Source organism: Ursus maritimus, unplaced genomic scaffold, assembly GCF_017311325.1.
Source record: "Ursus maritimus isolate PB19 unplaced genomic scaffold, ASM1731132v1 scaffold_30, whole genome shotgun sequence".
In the NCBI taxonomy this organism is placed as follows: Eukaryota; Metazoa; Chordata; class Mammalia; order Carnivora; family Ursidae; genus Ursus; species Ursus maritimus.
Genome location: NW_024425564.1, coordinates 28,058,712 through 28,072,994, shown reverse-complemented (window position 1 = coordinate 28,072,994; position 14,283 = coordinate 28,058,712). Strand labels below are relative to the sequence as shown.

The window sequence follows — 14,283 nt, the reverse complement described above, 5'->3', positions numbered from 1 at the left end:
TTCCTTGAAAACTGACTAATGAATGTTTGTTTTTTAAGTAGAAGAGGTAAGTACTCTATTAAAAATTCCCCCCCCAAAAAACAACTCCTCATCATCCTTTTGGCAAAAATATGTGTATTTTATAGATATAGATATACATATATATTCTGATCTCATTTTCCACTTTCTGCAGATGACTGAATTAGTCTGTAATTCCAAATAGATGGACACAGACCTTTGAAGCTTGAGTTAGCGTTAAGAGTCATTTTCATCGGCAAGAATAAAGGCAGCATGTTAGTGTAAAAGATACACACCGAAGTTTTATCATGTTTATGTATGACAGATGAAAAACATCAGAGATGGCATTTCCAGGGTATTTTTATCAATAAAAATGTAGTCCTTAAACTTGAAATATTATTACCACAGAGGGTGAGTTTCATGGGCGAGTTCTTATTCTGTAACTGAGCTGGAGAGTCCTGTAAAGATTAGTAGCCAGATAATGAGATTCTATGAGAAAAAGTAACTTACCGAAAAACTAAAACTCAAGAATAATCATTATTTTTCTCCATCAAACTTCACCTGACAGTTCTTTAGCAAATTAAACTTTAGTTAGTTAATTATCCTCCTGATTTTTTTTAATACCAGCAGAATCTCTTTTTTTTAAATGAAGGGGACATTTATAAGGAGACTACATTTATCGGCACTAAAAATTCTGGAGGACTTTTCCTCTCCCCCCTAAGAAAAGTCATAGTGACAGGGCTTTAACTTTGTTAAAGAACCCGTTGATGAGATCTTCCAATTGGCAGGAAATCCTGTGAGATCTGTTACAGTGAGTTGTTCACAGCCCCTGAATTCATAGCCCCTTGTAGCAGCAAAGCTGCAGGGTAGGGAAGGGTTGGGCTCCAGGATTTGCTTGAGATAAATCACAGATGCATAGGCCAGCACACGCCCGGAGACACGGTGCACGCCAGCTACGGCCTGATACAGGCAGTATAGCAAGGACTCAGAGTGGTTTCCCCATCTCTGATTGTTTGTCTTTTTACAGTTTGGTTATAGCTATTTAGAATTTAAACCTGGTATTCTTTTTATGTTTTCCCCCAAGTTTTTATGATGGAGAACTTCAAACGTGTGAAGTAGAAAGAAGAGTGTAATAAACCCCCATATATCCATCATCCAGCTTCAGAAATGAACACTTCACAGACAGTTTTGTTTTTATTTATATGCCCTCCACATCTCCCCCTCCCTCCCTCCTGGGTTATTTTAAAGCAAATTCCATACATAACTTTGTATCCATAAATATCTCAGCTTGTGTGTCTAAAAGATAAGTATTCTTGAACATTGCTTCAATACCATTACACCTAAAGTAATTAGAAATAATTCCTTACTAATCTTCATATATTGAGCCAGTGTTCAGATTTCCCCAGTGGCATCACAAATGTTCCTTTTCAGCTGTTTCTTGAAATCAGGATCAAGTAAGATTTAACCATTGTCATTGGCTGTTACATCTCTTTTAGCCTACAGATTCCTCCTCCCTCTATTCCTCCCCACCCCCTTTTCCTTGCATTTTATTTGTTGAAGACACCTGGTGGTTTCCCACAGTCAGCATTTTGCTCAGTGCATCCCATGCCATCATGTAGCATCTTCCACCGCCTCTGCATTTCCTGAATTGGTGTTTAGATATAAAAGCTTGAACAGGTTCAGCCCATATTTGGACAAGAGTATTCCATAGGCATTCTTGTGTGTATTTCCATCAGGATCGCATCATGCCTAGTTGTCTGTCTTTGAGGGGTATTGGCGGCCCTTGATCATCATGGCTTCAATCACGTGTTTTGATAGTGGTTACAATTCTATGATTCCTTCTTTAGGAATTAGCAGAATATGTCTGTTAAGAGAAAATGCCCCATTTATCTCTTTGGCCGCTGGGGCTGGGTGTTGCGCTCTTTCCCATGGAGCTGACGTATTCCCTGGTGTTCCTTCAGGTCCTGTGTAAATGGCGCACTCGTGTGCAGCACCACCCAGCTGTGGCACGGCGATCGGATCCTGTGGGGAAATAACCACTTTTTTAGGTAACGTCTTCGTGTTCCCTAATATTTTCATAAACATTTTTTTTTTCTGTTATCCGAGTACGAAACAAGTCAATTTTCTCTAACGATGGAAAACCCCACAGAATTAATTTACCTAAGAGGAAACGGCGAGATTGGTTGAAAGACTTTGAAAAGGAGGCAGGCCCACCAGAGCATGACCTGGACGCAGCCAGTGAAGCTTCCTCAGAACCAGACTATAACTACGAATTTGCACAGATGGAAGTTATCATGAAAACCCTGAATAGTAACGGTAAGACTTTACCTCCAGATCCCTCCGTCTTTGGCAGTTCCTGTCTCACTTGCATAAAGAGAGGGGGTCATTCTGAAATTAAGACACATAAAGTTGTGAATTCCCTTTTTTTTTTTTTTTTTAAGATTCTATTTATTTGTGTGAGAAAGAGCATGAGCGGGGTGGAGGGGGCGCAGAAGGAGAAGCAGACTCCCTGCTGAGTAGGGACGTGGGGCTCCATCCCAGGACCCCGGGATCGTGACCTGAGCCAAAGGCAGATGCTTAACAGACTAAGCCGTCCAGGAGTCCCAGAACTGCTAATTTCTTACAGATGCCATTGAGGGAAGGACTAATGAAAATATTCCAGGACCTGGTCTGCTCCCTCAAATATAACTAGGAAGTGAATGGTCCCTGTTTTGAGACCCCTGGTTCCCAAGTCAGTTATGCTAACGTTTCCACAGTCCTCAAGTACAGAAAGATCGTGGTGGAATTCCTCTTCAAATTTCCCGTTACTGAGTTTGTCATTTTTGAATCCTTCAGAGCACAAAAATCCCCAACAGAGTATGAACCCGGGACTTTCAAATGGAATCTAATGGAGACATAAAGGTCACAATATTTTGCTAAAAACTCAGTTGGAAATTATACCACCAAAGAGGCTTACTTAGTAAGCCCAGGTAGCTTTTACAAAAATGATCCTACGAAGAAGGGCTTTATAGGTTCTTTGCTTGACTTTCACACCAGACTGTCTCAGGTTTTTAAGGAAGAGATTCTCCTTAAAGCATTATTTCTAGATCCCTCTTTCCAGAAAGTTTTCAGTGCTTGTATTAAAATTCTTCCCCTCTGTATCTAAAAGGTAAGACTTTATTTCTTCATACACACTTACATGCATTCAATAAAATCCACACTACATTCTTTCCTTGATGGCTGTTTTATAAATCTGCAGTTTCCCTTCCATCTCTCGGTCTGTTGTCGCTAAGCTTTTGCCTGGCGACTAGAAGCAGGACAGGAAAGTTCCTCTACTACAAAGCACAAGGCACCATTTCTGGGACCAGAACTATTTGACAGGGAAATACAGTTGAGGCTACATTCAGGAGCACCTGAGAAAGTTTGTTTTTGGACTGACAATCTCACTTTCCCGATCAGGAGTTCTTTGAATGCCTAAGGGTCCCTACTTCGAACCAGGGAGGACCTCCGGGAGCCTCTGCCTGACACGGTGTAGGGAGAGCGCTCCCCTGAAACACTGACTTTTGCACTCTATCTTTGAGTCAGCCTGTCGGAGAAAAATGTGAGCATGGCTGGAGAATGTCAGTCACATCTCTGGCACATCAAATTGGGGATTCCAATTGCAGGAATAAAGATGTTGACCTTTGTATCTCTCTGGATTTTTAACCCCAAGGACCCCCTCTTTTCAATTATAAAAATGAAGTATGAAGAAAAGGCTAGATGGGAAAACAAGTGTGATGTATTTCATATAAAGACTATAGAACAACAGCAGAGAAGAACATCAGTGAGATTAGGGGCGCAGGTTAGGTGCTGGGGCTTTGGACGCTGCCCCACAGGCTGGACCATAGCTAGAAATCAGGCTGCAGTCCACTCCGCTCCTTGCTCACCAAGTTGGGAGGAATCCCAAAAGATATTCCAAAGTGATGTTCAGACATCAGGATCACGTTAATGGGCCATTTTACGACGTGCCTGAGCAACAAGTCTCCTGTGAGGAATTTTTGGGAGCCTGAATGGATACAGGGTGTGACAGGAGGGTGTGGGCTCCAAACCCCCGGTGCAGGAACACCTGTTGTAAGCACCTCCTTTCTTTACATGAGATTCCAGAATTCTAGATGTCTCTGTTGTCTAACGGCAGAGTATCCAAGTGGTATCAGTTTAATCATCAACGTCCCACATCACAGATTTCTAATTTTATTCAGTCACCATGTTCTTATCATATTTATATTAAAGCCCTGAATAATCGATGAGTATTTGGTGTTTGTTAATTACTCCAGTCCTCTTAGCCAAACCAATTAGTCACTGGTGGCCTTGCTCATGGTATTAACATGAGTTATTCATTTGTCTTCCAGATCAAGCCTTGTTCCCCAGTGTTGATTTTATCTATTTCAAAGTAGTGTTTCCCCCTCCCCACCCTTTACCCAATTCCCTGCACAAGTGGGGCTCCCCTCTGGTGTGTTCTGACTCTGTGCCAAAACTCGGGTGGCCTGATAGCCTTCATGGAATTCACCTCTACCGCTAGGTGGCCTCCCGATCATAAGCCTGTCTGCCTGGTGGTCGTCCCCCTGGTGGTCCTATTTGAAGATTCTCTTCCCTCTCATGTGGTTTCAGACGAAGCTCCTCCACAAACACTGGGATAAAGGTTTTGACTGATTGGCCTTGGCATGGGGCAGCTTGACTGGTTGTTAGCGGTGCTGCTGACTGATGCTTGTGCTTCTGCTTTGGCAAAATCAAACTAACATGACCGGGAAGAAGTGGAAGTTTTCTGCCTGACAGAAGCACCCCGTATTCCTGATTGAGGAGTGTGCCTTTTAAGTCGTGACTCCTTCCTCCCCGTGTCCCAGCTCCATTCATTGCCTTCCCATTGGTTAAACTCTGGTAGCTGTCCTTTCCCTACACTTCCACCAGCACAGAAGTGTTACTGGCATTATTGCTCCTGTTCCTAATGGCTGGATGACCGTTGGGAGCTCAGCAGTCCAGGACTCTGTACTTGCATATATCGACTGACCTGCATCGTCCCAGTCATAGACTAGGATGATGTATTTTCAGATCTCTAAATAGTGATCTAAAGCCCAATTCATTGGCATTAAGAGTAGAAGCAAACCTAGTATCTGTCGATGATAACATGTTCTTCTCAAAGGTTCAGACTAAGAATGAGGCACTTCTCTTTTCATAGAGTCAGTGGTAGCAGAGCAATTAAGGGGCTGGTGAAGAGTCATTGAGATTAGTCCCTCTGGGATTAAAAGTTGTTTTTTGTTTTTCCCAAAGGATTTACTTCCCTTCAATTTAGTGCATTAGGCACCTGGGTGTGCATGCATACTGACTGTTTATCACATCAATGCCATCCAGCCTCTACTACTGACCCCCTCTCTTTTCCATTCTCGGGACATAAATAAGTCTAAGCATATTTCATAGTTACATACCAGATAAAGAATAAACTAACAAAGAGAGAACATGCTATGCCATAATAAATGTGGTCCTTTCTCTCTTCCTAAAACACCTCCCTCTTGGGTATCTTGGCCTTGGGCTCCAGGCTCACTGAGTTTTAAAACCCTTCATTCAAGAGGAAAAAAATGATAGGGAGAAAAAGAAACTGTACAGTTTTTTGATGGTTGGTTTGTTGAGTGCAGGCTAAATAGTCTTTGGCTTCTGTCCTAGGCCATATCATAGATCGACCTGCTGAGTACGATGATCTATTTATAAACATACTGCCTAGTGATAAAGGCTTGAAACTGGCTCATGGAAGAGACGATATCATCAAATATGTCTCAGAGAAAGATTGGTGTTGAGATAGGAGGTTCAAAAACGGAAAGACAGACAGACAGAAATCTTAGCCCCTGTATCTCAACCCGGGCTTTGTCACAGGGCCCTGAGGCAGGGCTTACCGGGCTGTACGGTGGCAAGCTCAGGGGAGGGGTGCTTTGAGTTGTTCGCTCTTCTATATCTGCTTCTTGGTTTGTGTCACTGAGGAAGCCTGGTGACTAGTTACGTCACGGTGTTAGGTCATGGCATCTGCTAAAGCAGTTAAAGCAACCGTCGTCATGTTGCCTCTGCATTAGCAAGAAACCTCTCGGAGTGAAATCCTCTCAGCCGTTTGGGATCATGTGTGTTTCTACACAACACGGACTGACAAGCAGAAACCAGGATTAAATGTCTTACCTGGTGTCTTTTAGCAAAAATCTTAGAATACTTATTTTTATAAAACGGTGTGTTTTCCCATTTTCTCTCTCTGGAAAAGATTTATGAACACTAAGGTAGGGCTCTTGAAAACCAGGCTCCATGGCAGTATAAATGGATGGTGAAGACCCTGTCCTTCCTTTTTTAAAACCTAGAGCCTAAAAGGGAAAAAGTATGTACTGTTTGAGAAATGCATTTTAAAACAATTGAGACAACTTTTCTTCTCTAGCCCTTACATGTAAAATTTCTTCAGACTCCTTCACCATATTATTCATATATTTTTCATAAATGTACAGGGCGAGGTCAGAAGTTCTAATGCTTTAGAGTACATGGATGTCTTACTCAATGGAAAAGGTCTTCCCTCTCCATGGTCTGTCTGTGTTGAAGAGTTTGGTATTTTTTAGGAGTTCATTTTCTATCAGAGTTTCAGGTAGTATATTTTAGGGACTCCCTGTCAGGACCCTGTGAAGAAAACTATTTCTGTTTTGAAAAAATGCTGAATTTTAGAATTTTATATCCACAAAGAACAGTATTTTTAAAAAATATCTACTCTTTAACAGAGCACTAATTCCGAGCAAAACATTGGAGATAAGAATACTGTATCAGTTTATTACCACACTGATGTCCGACCTCAGATAGTTGACTCTGATCTGAGTTCAGAACCTGGCTCTGTCGCTTATTAGCTCTGTGATCTTAGGTCAGCATCTTAAAAACGGGACTATATCGACCCTCACTTATGTTGCAAGGCTTTCATGAGATAATGCATGGAAAGGGAGCAGTGCCTCTGCCTGAGTGGAAGGCAGTAGCTAGTAGAATTCGTATTGCCATGTGGTTGTCCTTTTTTATTAAAACAACTCACCTGTACTCTGTGTACATATCTAGTGATTTTTTAAAAATTGCTTTCTACTTTTTGCTTTGAATAATTTAACCTTGTTTTTTTAAGCTAATATACTATCCCTTTCTCTTATTGCTTACATAGATTAGTATAATTTACATGGCTAGTCCACAAATCGATAGATAGGGTCTTCTGGAAAGGTCAGTCAGGAACCATAATTGGATGATAGAAAAATTCGTCTCCTCCTCTTTGTTTCCCACTCTGTCCTGGAAATTAAACGGAGAGTCAGTCTGTGGGAATAGAACACAAATAGCAAAGCCCTATTTGAATAACAGGCAAAGGTGTGAGCTCCAAGCCAGTCTGAGAATTTGAATGCCTCTCCTGCCCATCTCAGGTGCTTCAAGGAGCTATTTCCTGGGATAGTGGTTTTCTTATTTGCCCTCCGGATAGTCTGACATATTGTTTCCTTGCAGTCTACTCACTTAGAGATGTTGGTAACTTTCTCCTGTGGACATATAGTCAGTGCCTTCTTTCTCCCCAGCATCCAGGTCAGCAGTCATTGCCAAGCTAATGTCTGGCCTCAGCCAGTGACCCCTGCCTACACCACAACCACCACTGGCCGTGGTCATAGCCCCTTTGGACAACGTATTTCTGTCCTTGTTCACATATATGTTGGTGACGCTCCATCTGCAAAAGCAATAAGTCAAAAACAGCCTTTTGTTTTTACAAGTGAATTCATCCCCTCCCCTCCCCCTTTTTTCTGCTTTCCTTTTCTTTTTGCAAGTGAATTGGCCTCTTGGATGTCAGCACCTGAGAAATTACTAGACCATACACTTAATATTTTCAAACATGTGCTATGATCTAGAAGTTTCTTCCCCCATGATAGAAACTCAGGAGTAATAAGATTTGTGGTTAAAATCAGAAATATAAACCCTTTGCCGTGTACTAAATGGGCATAGAAATTGACTACCGTAAAAATGAAATCTTATGTGGCTCTGTCTTTGAAGCTGTCTTAGATTTCATGAAGTTTTTCTTAATGGGTAGGAGCCCATCCCCTCAGTATGTCATCTAAACATGAGGATGAGCTCATCACATTGGAGATCACAGTGGATGCAGGGAATGTTTGCATTAAGACATTTATCTGAAATGTTAGTAAAAAGGCAGTTGGGAGGATTTCATCTGGTGGGGCCCCTAGGCTGCTCAGAGAAATCTGGAAAGGCTAGATTCTGAGCAGGGAGATGATTCTTGCTGGAGGAAGCACCCGCGGGCTGCCCTGTCATAGGCACCGCGGAAGACACCTTGCCTTGTCTCTTGGCTCGCCAGACCCAGTGCAAAATGTGGTTCAGGTGCTGGAGAAACAGTACCTGGAGGAAAAGAGGAGTGCCCTGGAGGAGCAGCGGCTCATGTACGAGAGGGAGCTGGAGCAGCTCCGCCAGCAGCTGTCCCCAGAGCGGCAGCCCCCGAGCAGCAGCCCCGACCGCCTGGCCTACAGCAGCCAGACAGCTCAGCAGAAGGTGACCCAGTGGGCAGAGGAGAGGTAAGAATGGGACCCTGGGGACCCAGAGTCAGAGCTCCAGGGCTTGGGGGCTTTGAGGGAGGCATGTGGAAGGGGGATCCACTTAGCAAGGAGAGAAATCTTGGTCCCCTATCTGGGTTGTAAGCAGTTGCCTTTTCCTTTCAGAGATGCTGTCTGTCCTCAGTATGTTCACTGTAATGTTAGTTCTTAAAGACCACCCCACCCCTGCCCCCTTTGGTAAAAATAGCACCAAGTGACAATACCACCGGTAGGTATTGAAATAGAGAAAGTTTGAATACCTCTGTTGCATAAAAGCATTCTTCATCTTTAAATTTCTCTTACTTTGGAGTCTCTCTAAGTACAACTGTAATATTATGAAGTCTGCTAAATGTGAATTTTCCGAATTTACGGCTTTTAAGTATTTATCTCAGAACTGAGGTAGTGGTGGGAAAAGCATCAGCTGTGAGGACGTCACTTCTGGATTCTCTCGTGTTCTTACCGCAGTCGAGGCATGGTGCTGACGTAACAGTCCCAGCAGGACTGGGCGGTTGGGGCGGTTCTGTCCCCCATAGATAGGGCGCTCACTTTGCATATCCTCCTCAGTCACCCGCCTGGCCAGTGAGAAGGCCAGTGTTTGAACCCAGCTCTGCCCGCAGTCCCCTTACAGTTATCAGCAGTAACGAAAGCAGCATTTGGCGATTACAGAGCATGGTGCAGGCACCAAGTGCTTTACATGTATTCATCTCATCTTCACAACTGCTACTCTGTTTGATCATTTGCAGCCCTATTTCACACATGAGGACACAGGCTGAGGGGTTGGATGGTTCCCCCAAAGTCATTCTTTTGCAATATACTTTTTGCACTTAACATTTATTTGTGGGGCGCCTGGGCGGCTCAGTCGTTAAGCGTCTGCCTTTAGCTCAGGGCGTGATCCCAGAGTCCTGGGATCGAGCCCCACATCAGGCTCCTCCGCGGGGAGCCTGCTTCTTCCTCTCCCACTCCCCCTGTTTGTGTTCCCTCTCTCGCGGGCTGTCTCTCTCTGTTAAATAAATAAATAAAATTAAATAAATAAAAGATTTATTTAAAAAGAAAAAATTTATTTGTGAACATTTTCATTGTTACTAAACAACCACTACTATATTATATTAGAGGCCAAATTCCTTTTATGACATAGAATAATTCCTTGAACTAATTTCACACTGGTGGATATATAGTTCTTACTAAAATTTTAGCTTTTATAAATAATGCTGCAAAGAGCAACCTTGTGCACAAATTACTGTGAACATCATTATTTATCTTCTTTTTTTTTTATAAGATTTTATTTATTTGAGAGAGACAGAGACAGCAAGAGAGATCATGAGCAGGGAGGAGAGGGAGAAGCAGGTTCCCCATTGAGCTGGGAGCCTGTTGGAGGACTTGATCACAGGACCCTGGGGTTATGACCTGAGCCGAAGGCAGACGCTTAACTGACTGAGCCACTGAGGCGCCCCATTATTTATCTTCTTATTTCAGTTTCCTAGAAGTAGAATTGCCAGGACAAAGTGTAGGAAAAATACTAAGACTTTTTTTTTTTAATGATTTTTTATAATACTAAGACTTTTGATGCAAACTGACACCCTGCCTCCCGGAGTCACTTAGCTGGCACGTTGGGGCCATGGGATCAAAGCCATGGCTGTCTGACTCCGGGGCCAGTACCCTGATTCTTGCAGCCACACTGCATCTCTCACAAGCAACAAGATACTTAAACCAGAGCCACATCCAGGGAAGATGACCCCTGGGAGAAGAGGGAGAAAAGGGAGCCTGACCCTGCACAACACACTTGCCGTAGTAATGCACTTGATTGTTCTAAATTAAGAGAAAAGAGTCAGTGGCATTTTCCCCAGGAGCTGCCCGCTCATGTCTGGATACTGAAGTATGAAGATTTATCCTCTTTGTAACACATTACTCTATCTTTTTCTGTGCTTGGGTAAAAGAGGCAAGGGTTATCAGATAGTGCTCTTTCTGCAGAGCTGCCTTCGCCACATTTACTGTGAGCTGGTGGCTTTCCTCTAAGCAACAGCGGGCTTGAAAGTAATTGTTGTGATTGGGCCCACTGATGCCTTTCTGTTTAGTCTCCCTAATTACTTCTCTGTGTCCTAAGATGGTAAAAGACAAAAAAAGATGCAACAGAAAAAGTGGATTGTTTTTAATGATAGTATTTTTCAGTCAAGTGTTAAAATTTTTCTTTTCCACTTACCTTAATTCCAAATTGATTTTCTTTGAGGCTCAAGTTCTGAAAAAGAAGGAGACTAGCCAGGATGATATTTTGGGGATGTCGTCCAAGGAGAGGAGAATGGTTACAATATTGATTTCACCAGAGTCACTGGATAAAATTAAGATGTCATTAATGATGGGTTGTTACATTAGAAGCTGGAACTCTTACCTAAATAAATGTGGATGGCTTGTGAAATATTGAGGGACTCATACCTAAGTAAATGTTGAGGGGCTGGAAATCAAGTATATCTCAGAGCCAGTGAGAATTCCAAAGAAAACGAGAGATGTCGATTCTTCTTTCTGGACACTACATGTAGCGTAGAGCAAGATACAAATATGTGAAAAGTACATCATAATAGTAAATTAGAAAACCATTTCATCCAACAATAGGAAGTGTTGCAGTTGCATAATTATCCCTTTGTCATTCATCCCTGATCTGAAGAATAACTTCCAGGGGCAGGGAATCCACTTCATTCACTGAAGGGTCCCCAGAGCCGAGAACAGTGGTGTCTTTGGTAGGTGCTCTGTGAATATCGAGGGTGTGGAATTACGGAAGTGATGAACGTACGTGTGGCTGGGCAGGGAGCACAGGAAGGGCCGTGGTGGTTAGTAGAGGGTGGGACCCTGTGCCTTGGAGCCTTCTGCAGCAAGTTCATGGAGAAGGAAGGATTTCAAGTGAGTTTGAAGGGTGGCAAATGGACGAGCAGACAGGAGGTGGGAGGCATTTTGAACGGGCAGGTTGGTACAACCAAATAGGAAGCCATGGAGAAGAGGAAAGGTGTGTTTGGGGGATCACATGAGAGCTGTTTTGTTTCGTCTGCATGGTGACTTAGAGAAGAGGAGAGAAAGCTAAGTCCAAAGCTGCTCTGTAGGGCGAAGAGGAGGTTTTGAACTGAGGACTGACCTGAGACAGGCAGGGGTTTAGGTGACTGTCTGGGAGGGAAGAGGAAGAACCTGGGGGCTGTGAGGTTGGGGTGGGGTTGGGAACCAGGAACCAGGGGCTATGAAAACAATAGAGAGAGAGAGAGACTTAGGAGATATTTCAAAGGGTTAGGGTTAGGGTTAGAGGTTAGGGTTAGGGTTAGAATCAACAAGGCTTTTTTTCAGTATGTTGTGGAAAAGAGAAAAGATGGAGCTGGCTGGAAGAAGTCAAGTTCGAGTAACTGAAAAAAAAAAATGGTGATATCATTTAGAAAAACCAGGCAGACAGGATCCACGTGTCGTATGGTTTAGGTTAACTTTACATTAACATGTTTGCAATCTGCTTCCTGTGTCACTTTTAAGGTGATGAGAAAGAAGTAGAGCTTTGGTGTTCCAAGCCCCTCATTGTCCTGTGAAGTGAGGGCAGGAGGTGTGTAAATGGTAGAAGAGAGGAGCTGGATAGGGCTAGATAACCAGTCTGTTAGCCTGGGTTACCTTTGAGTCCAGATGCATATGTGGAACCCGGAAGTACTCTTCCTTTCATTCACTGGGTAGTTTTGGGGTATCCACAGTGGGCCACACACTTGTCCAGGAATTAGGTGTAATGACAAACAAAAAAAGACCTGGTTCTCGCCCTGGCGTGCCTGCAGCTCAAATAATTATACAAATAAATGAGAGATTCTAACTAGGACAGATGCTGCTGAGGCAGAAGATGTGGGGTTGGGAGAACATGTAATAGGGTTTTGACCTGTACTCAGCAACATTAGGGAAGGTCTCACCAGCAAGCACTATTGTGTGGAGTTGAAAAAGTTGAATTCCCGCTGCCAAAAGAAGTCCCCACTTCTGCCTTTTACCAGCTGAAGAAATCGTGTGAAACGCTTTCTCCTTATGGACTCCAGATTTCTCTCCCCTGCCCTACTCCCCTTACCCCGGCCCCAGTAGCACACAACAAGTCATAATCAGTTCTTTTCCCTCAAGAATTCCTTTACTGGTTTTTTGGCAGCATTATATCAAAATCTAGCAGTTTTCAAAAGTTAGAGGATTTAAAATACGGTTTTTAGTCAAGTCCCTTCACCTATTTTACTCCTCATCTGTGGTGACCAGTGAGTCCTCAGTATCCTTGTGGGAAACACTAAAAACAAAAACACGGTTGAAAATTATCTCCTGAAAGGAGTTTCTACCACTTTCTAATAATATGACTCACTTAGAGCCAGGATGACAGTTTCCTTTTCTTTCAGATTTTCTCATTTCCTTTTTCGCTACCCCGCAGGGATGAGCTCTTCCGTCAGAGCCTGGCAAAGCTGCGCGAGCAGCTCGTGAAAGCTAATACCTTGGTAAGGGAGGCAAACTTCTTAGCCGAGGAAATGAGTAAGCTCACTGACTACCAAGTGACTCTGCAAATCCCTGCTGCAAACCTCAGTGCCAACAGGAAGGTAAGAGTGTTTTTAAAGAAAATGAGAGCAAAATGACAACTTATGTCCTATAGGTTAGAATACACAGCTGACATCCAAAAGGACATCCATGAGGAGATCTTGGTGTGAGCCAGAGTATTTATTTCCTCTGTAGACCCCCCTGGAGTATATGTGCCCTCAGATATGTTGAAATTAGAAATATATATTAGTAATTCCTCTTGCTTTTCTCTTTCCTATAAATGGTCCTTTCTGGAATGGGGGATAGGTATATGTTTTGTTATAGTACCGTTCTTAAGAGGGGATTCTACATGGAAGACTTGTATAATACCTTTATTTTGTACATGGAACAACTCTTTGCAGTCATTGGGACGTTTACCATCATTTCAACTTGAAGATTTTTTTTTCCTTTAAGGAGAAACTTCAAAGGAAAAGAATTTTTCATCCATCTATGTCTCCCTCCGGCAAGCAAACTAGAAATGAGTCAGGGAGTATTTCATTAATCTTTCTGCATTTTAGTCCTTCGACCAGACAGTTCTTTGAGAATTTTATCTTAAGTCCACGGTCATAGAAGTGTTCGTAAAGATCATGTGCTTTTTGTACAAGGATGCTTATCATAATGGCCTTTATAGGAGCAAAAATTTGAAATTACCATGATGTTGAACAACATAATAATTTGTCAGATGAGTTGTATATCCGTATAATAGGTTTCTATGTTGCCATTAAAAATCACGTCTATGGGGGCGTCTGGGTGGTGCAGTCGTTAAGCGTCTGCCTTCGGCTCAGGGAGTGATTCCGGCGTTCTGGGATCGAGCCCCGCATCAGGCTCGTCTGCTGGAGCCTGCTTCTTCCTCTCCCACTCCCCCTGCCTGTGTTCCCTCTCTCGCTGGCTGTCTCTCTCTGTCAAATAAATAAATAAAATCTTAAAAAAAAAAAAATCACGTCTATGAGGGGCACCTGGCTGGCTTGGTTGGTTAAACATCTGACTTCGGCTCAGGTCATAATCACAACGTCCTGGGATCGAGCCTCTGTGTCCAGCTCCCTGCTCAGCAGGGAGTCTGCTTCTCCCTCTCCCCCCTGCTCACACACACTCTCTCTCTCTTAAATAAGTAAGTAAAATCTTTTAAAAAAGAAAAAAAAAATCATGTCTGTGAGGAGTA

At 43.0% G+C, this 14,283-nt stretch overlaps 1 protein-coding gene across 1 annotated transcript in view; it reads left to right on the top strand.

Annotated features, from left to right (window-relative positions):
* Positions 1-14,283, top strand: part of KIF13A (kinesin family member 13A) — a 97,447-nt gene that overhangs the window by 44,810 nt on the left and 38,354 nt on the right. The window contains exons 12-15 of the mRNA XM_008692786.2: positions 1,959-2,045; positions 2,147-2,313; positions 8,348-8,561; positions 12,985-13,147. Of these exons, the coding sequence (XP_008691008.2) occupies positions 1,959-2,045; positions 2,147-2,313; positions 8,348-8,561; positions 12,985-13,147 (631 nt within the window). The remainder of the gene's footprint in view (positions 1-1,958; positions 2,046-2,146; positions 2,314-8,347; positions 8,562-12,984; positions 13,148-14,283) is intronic.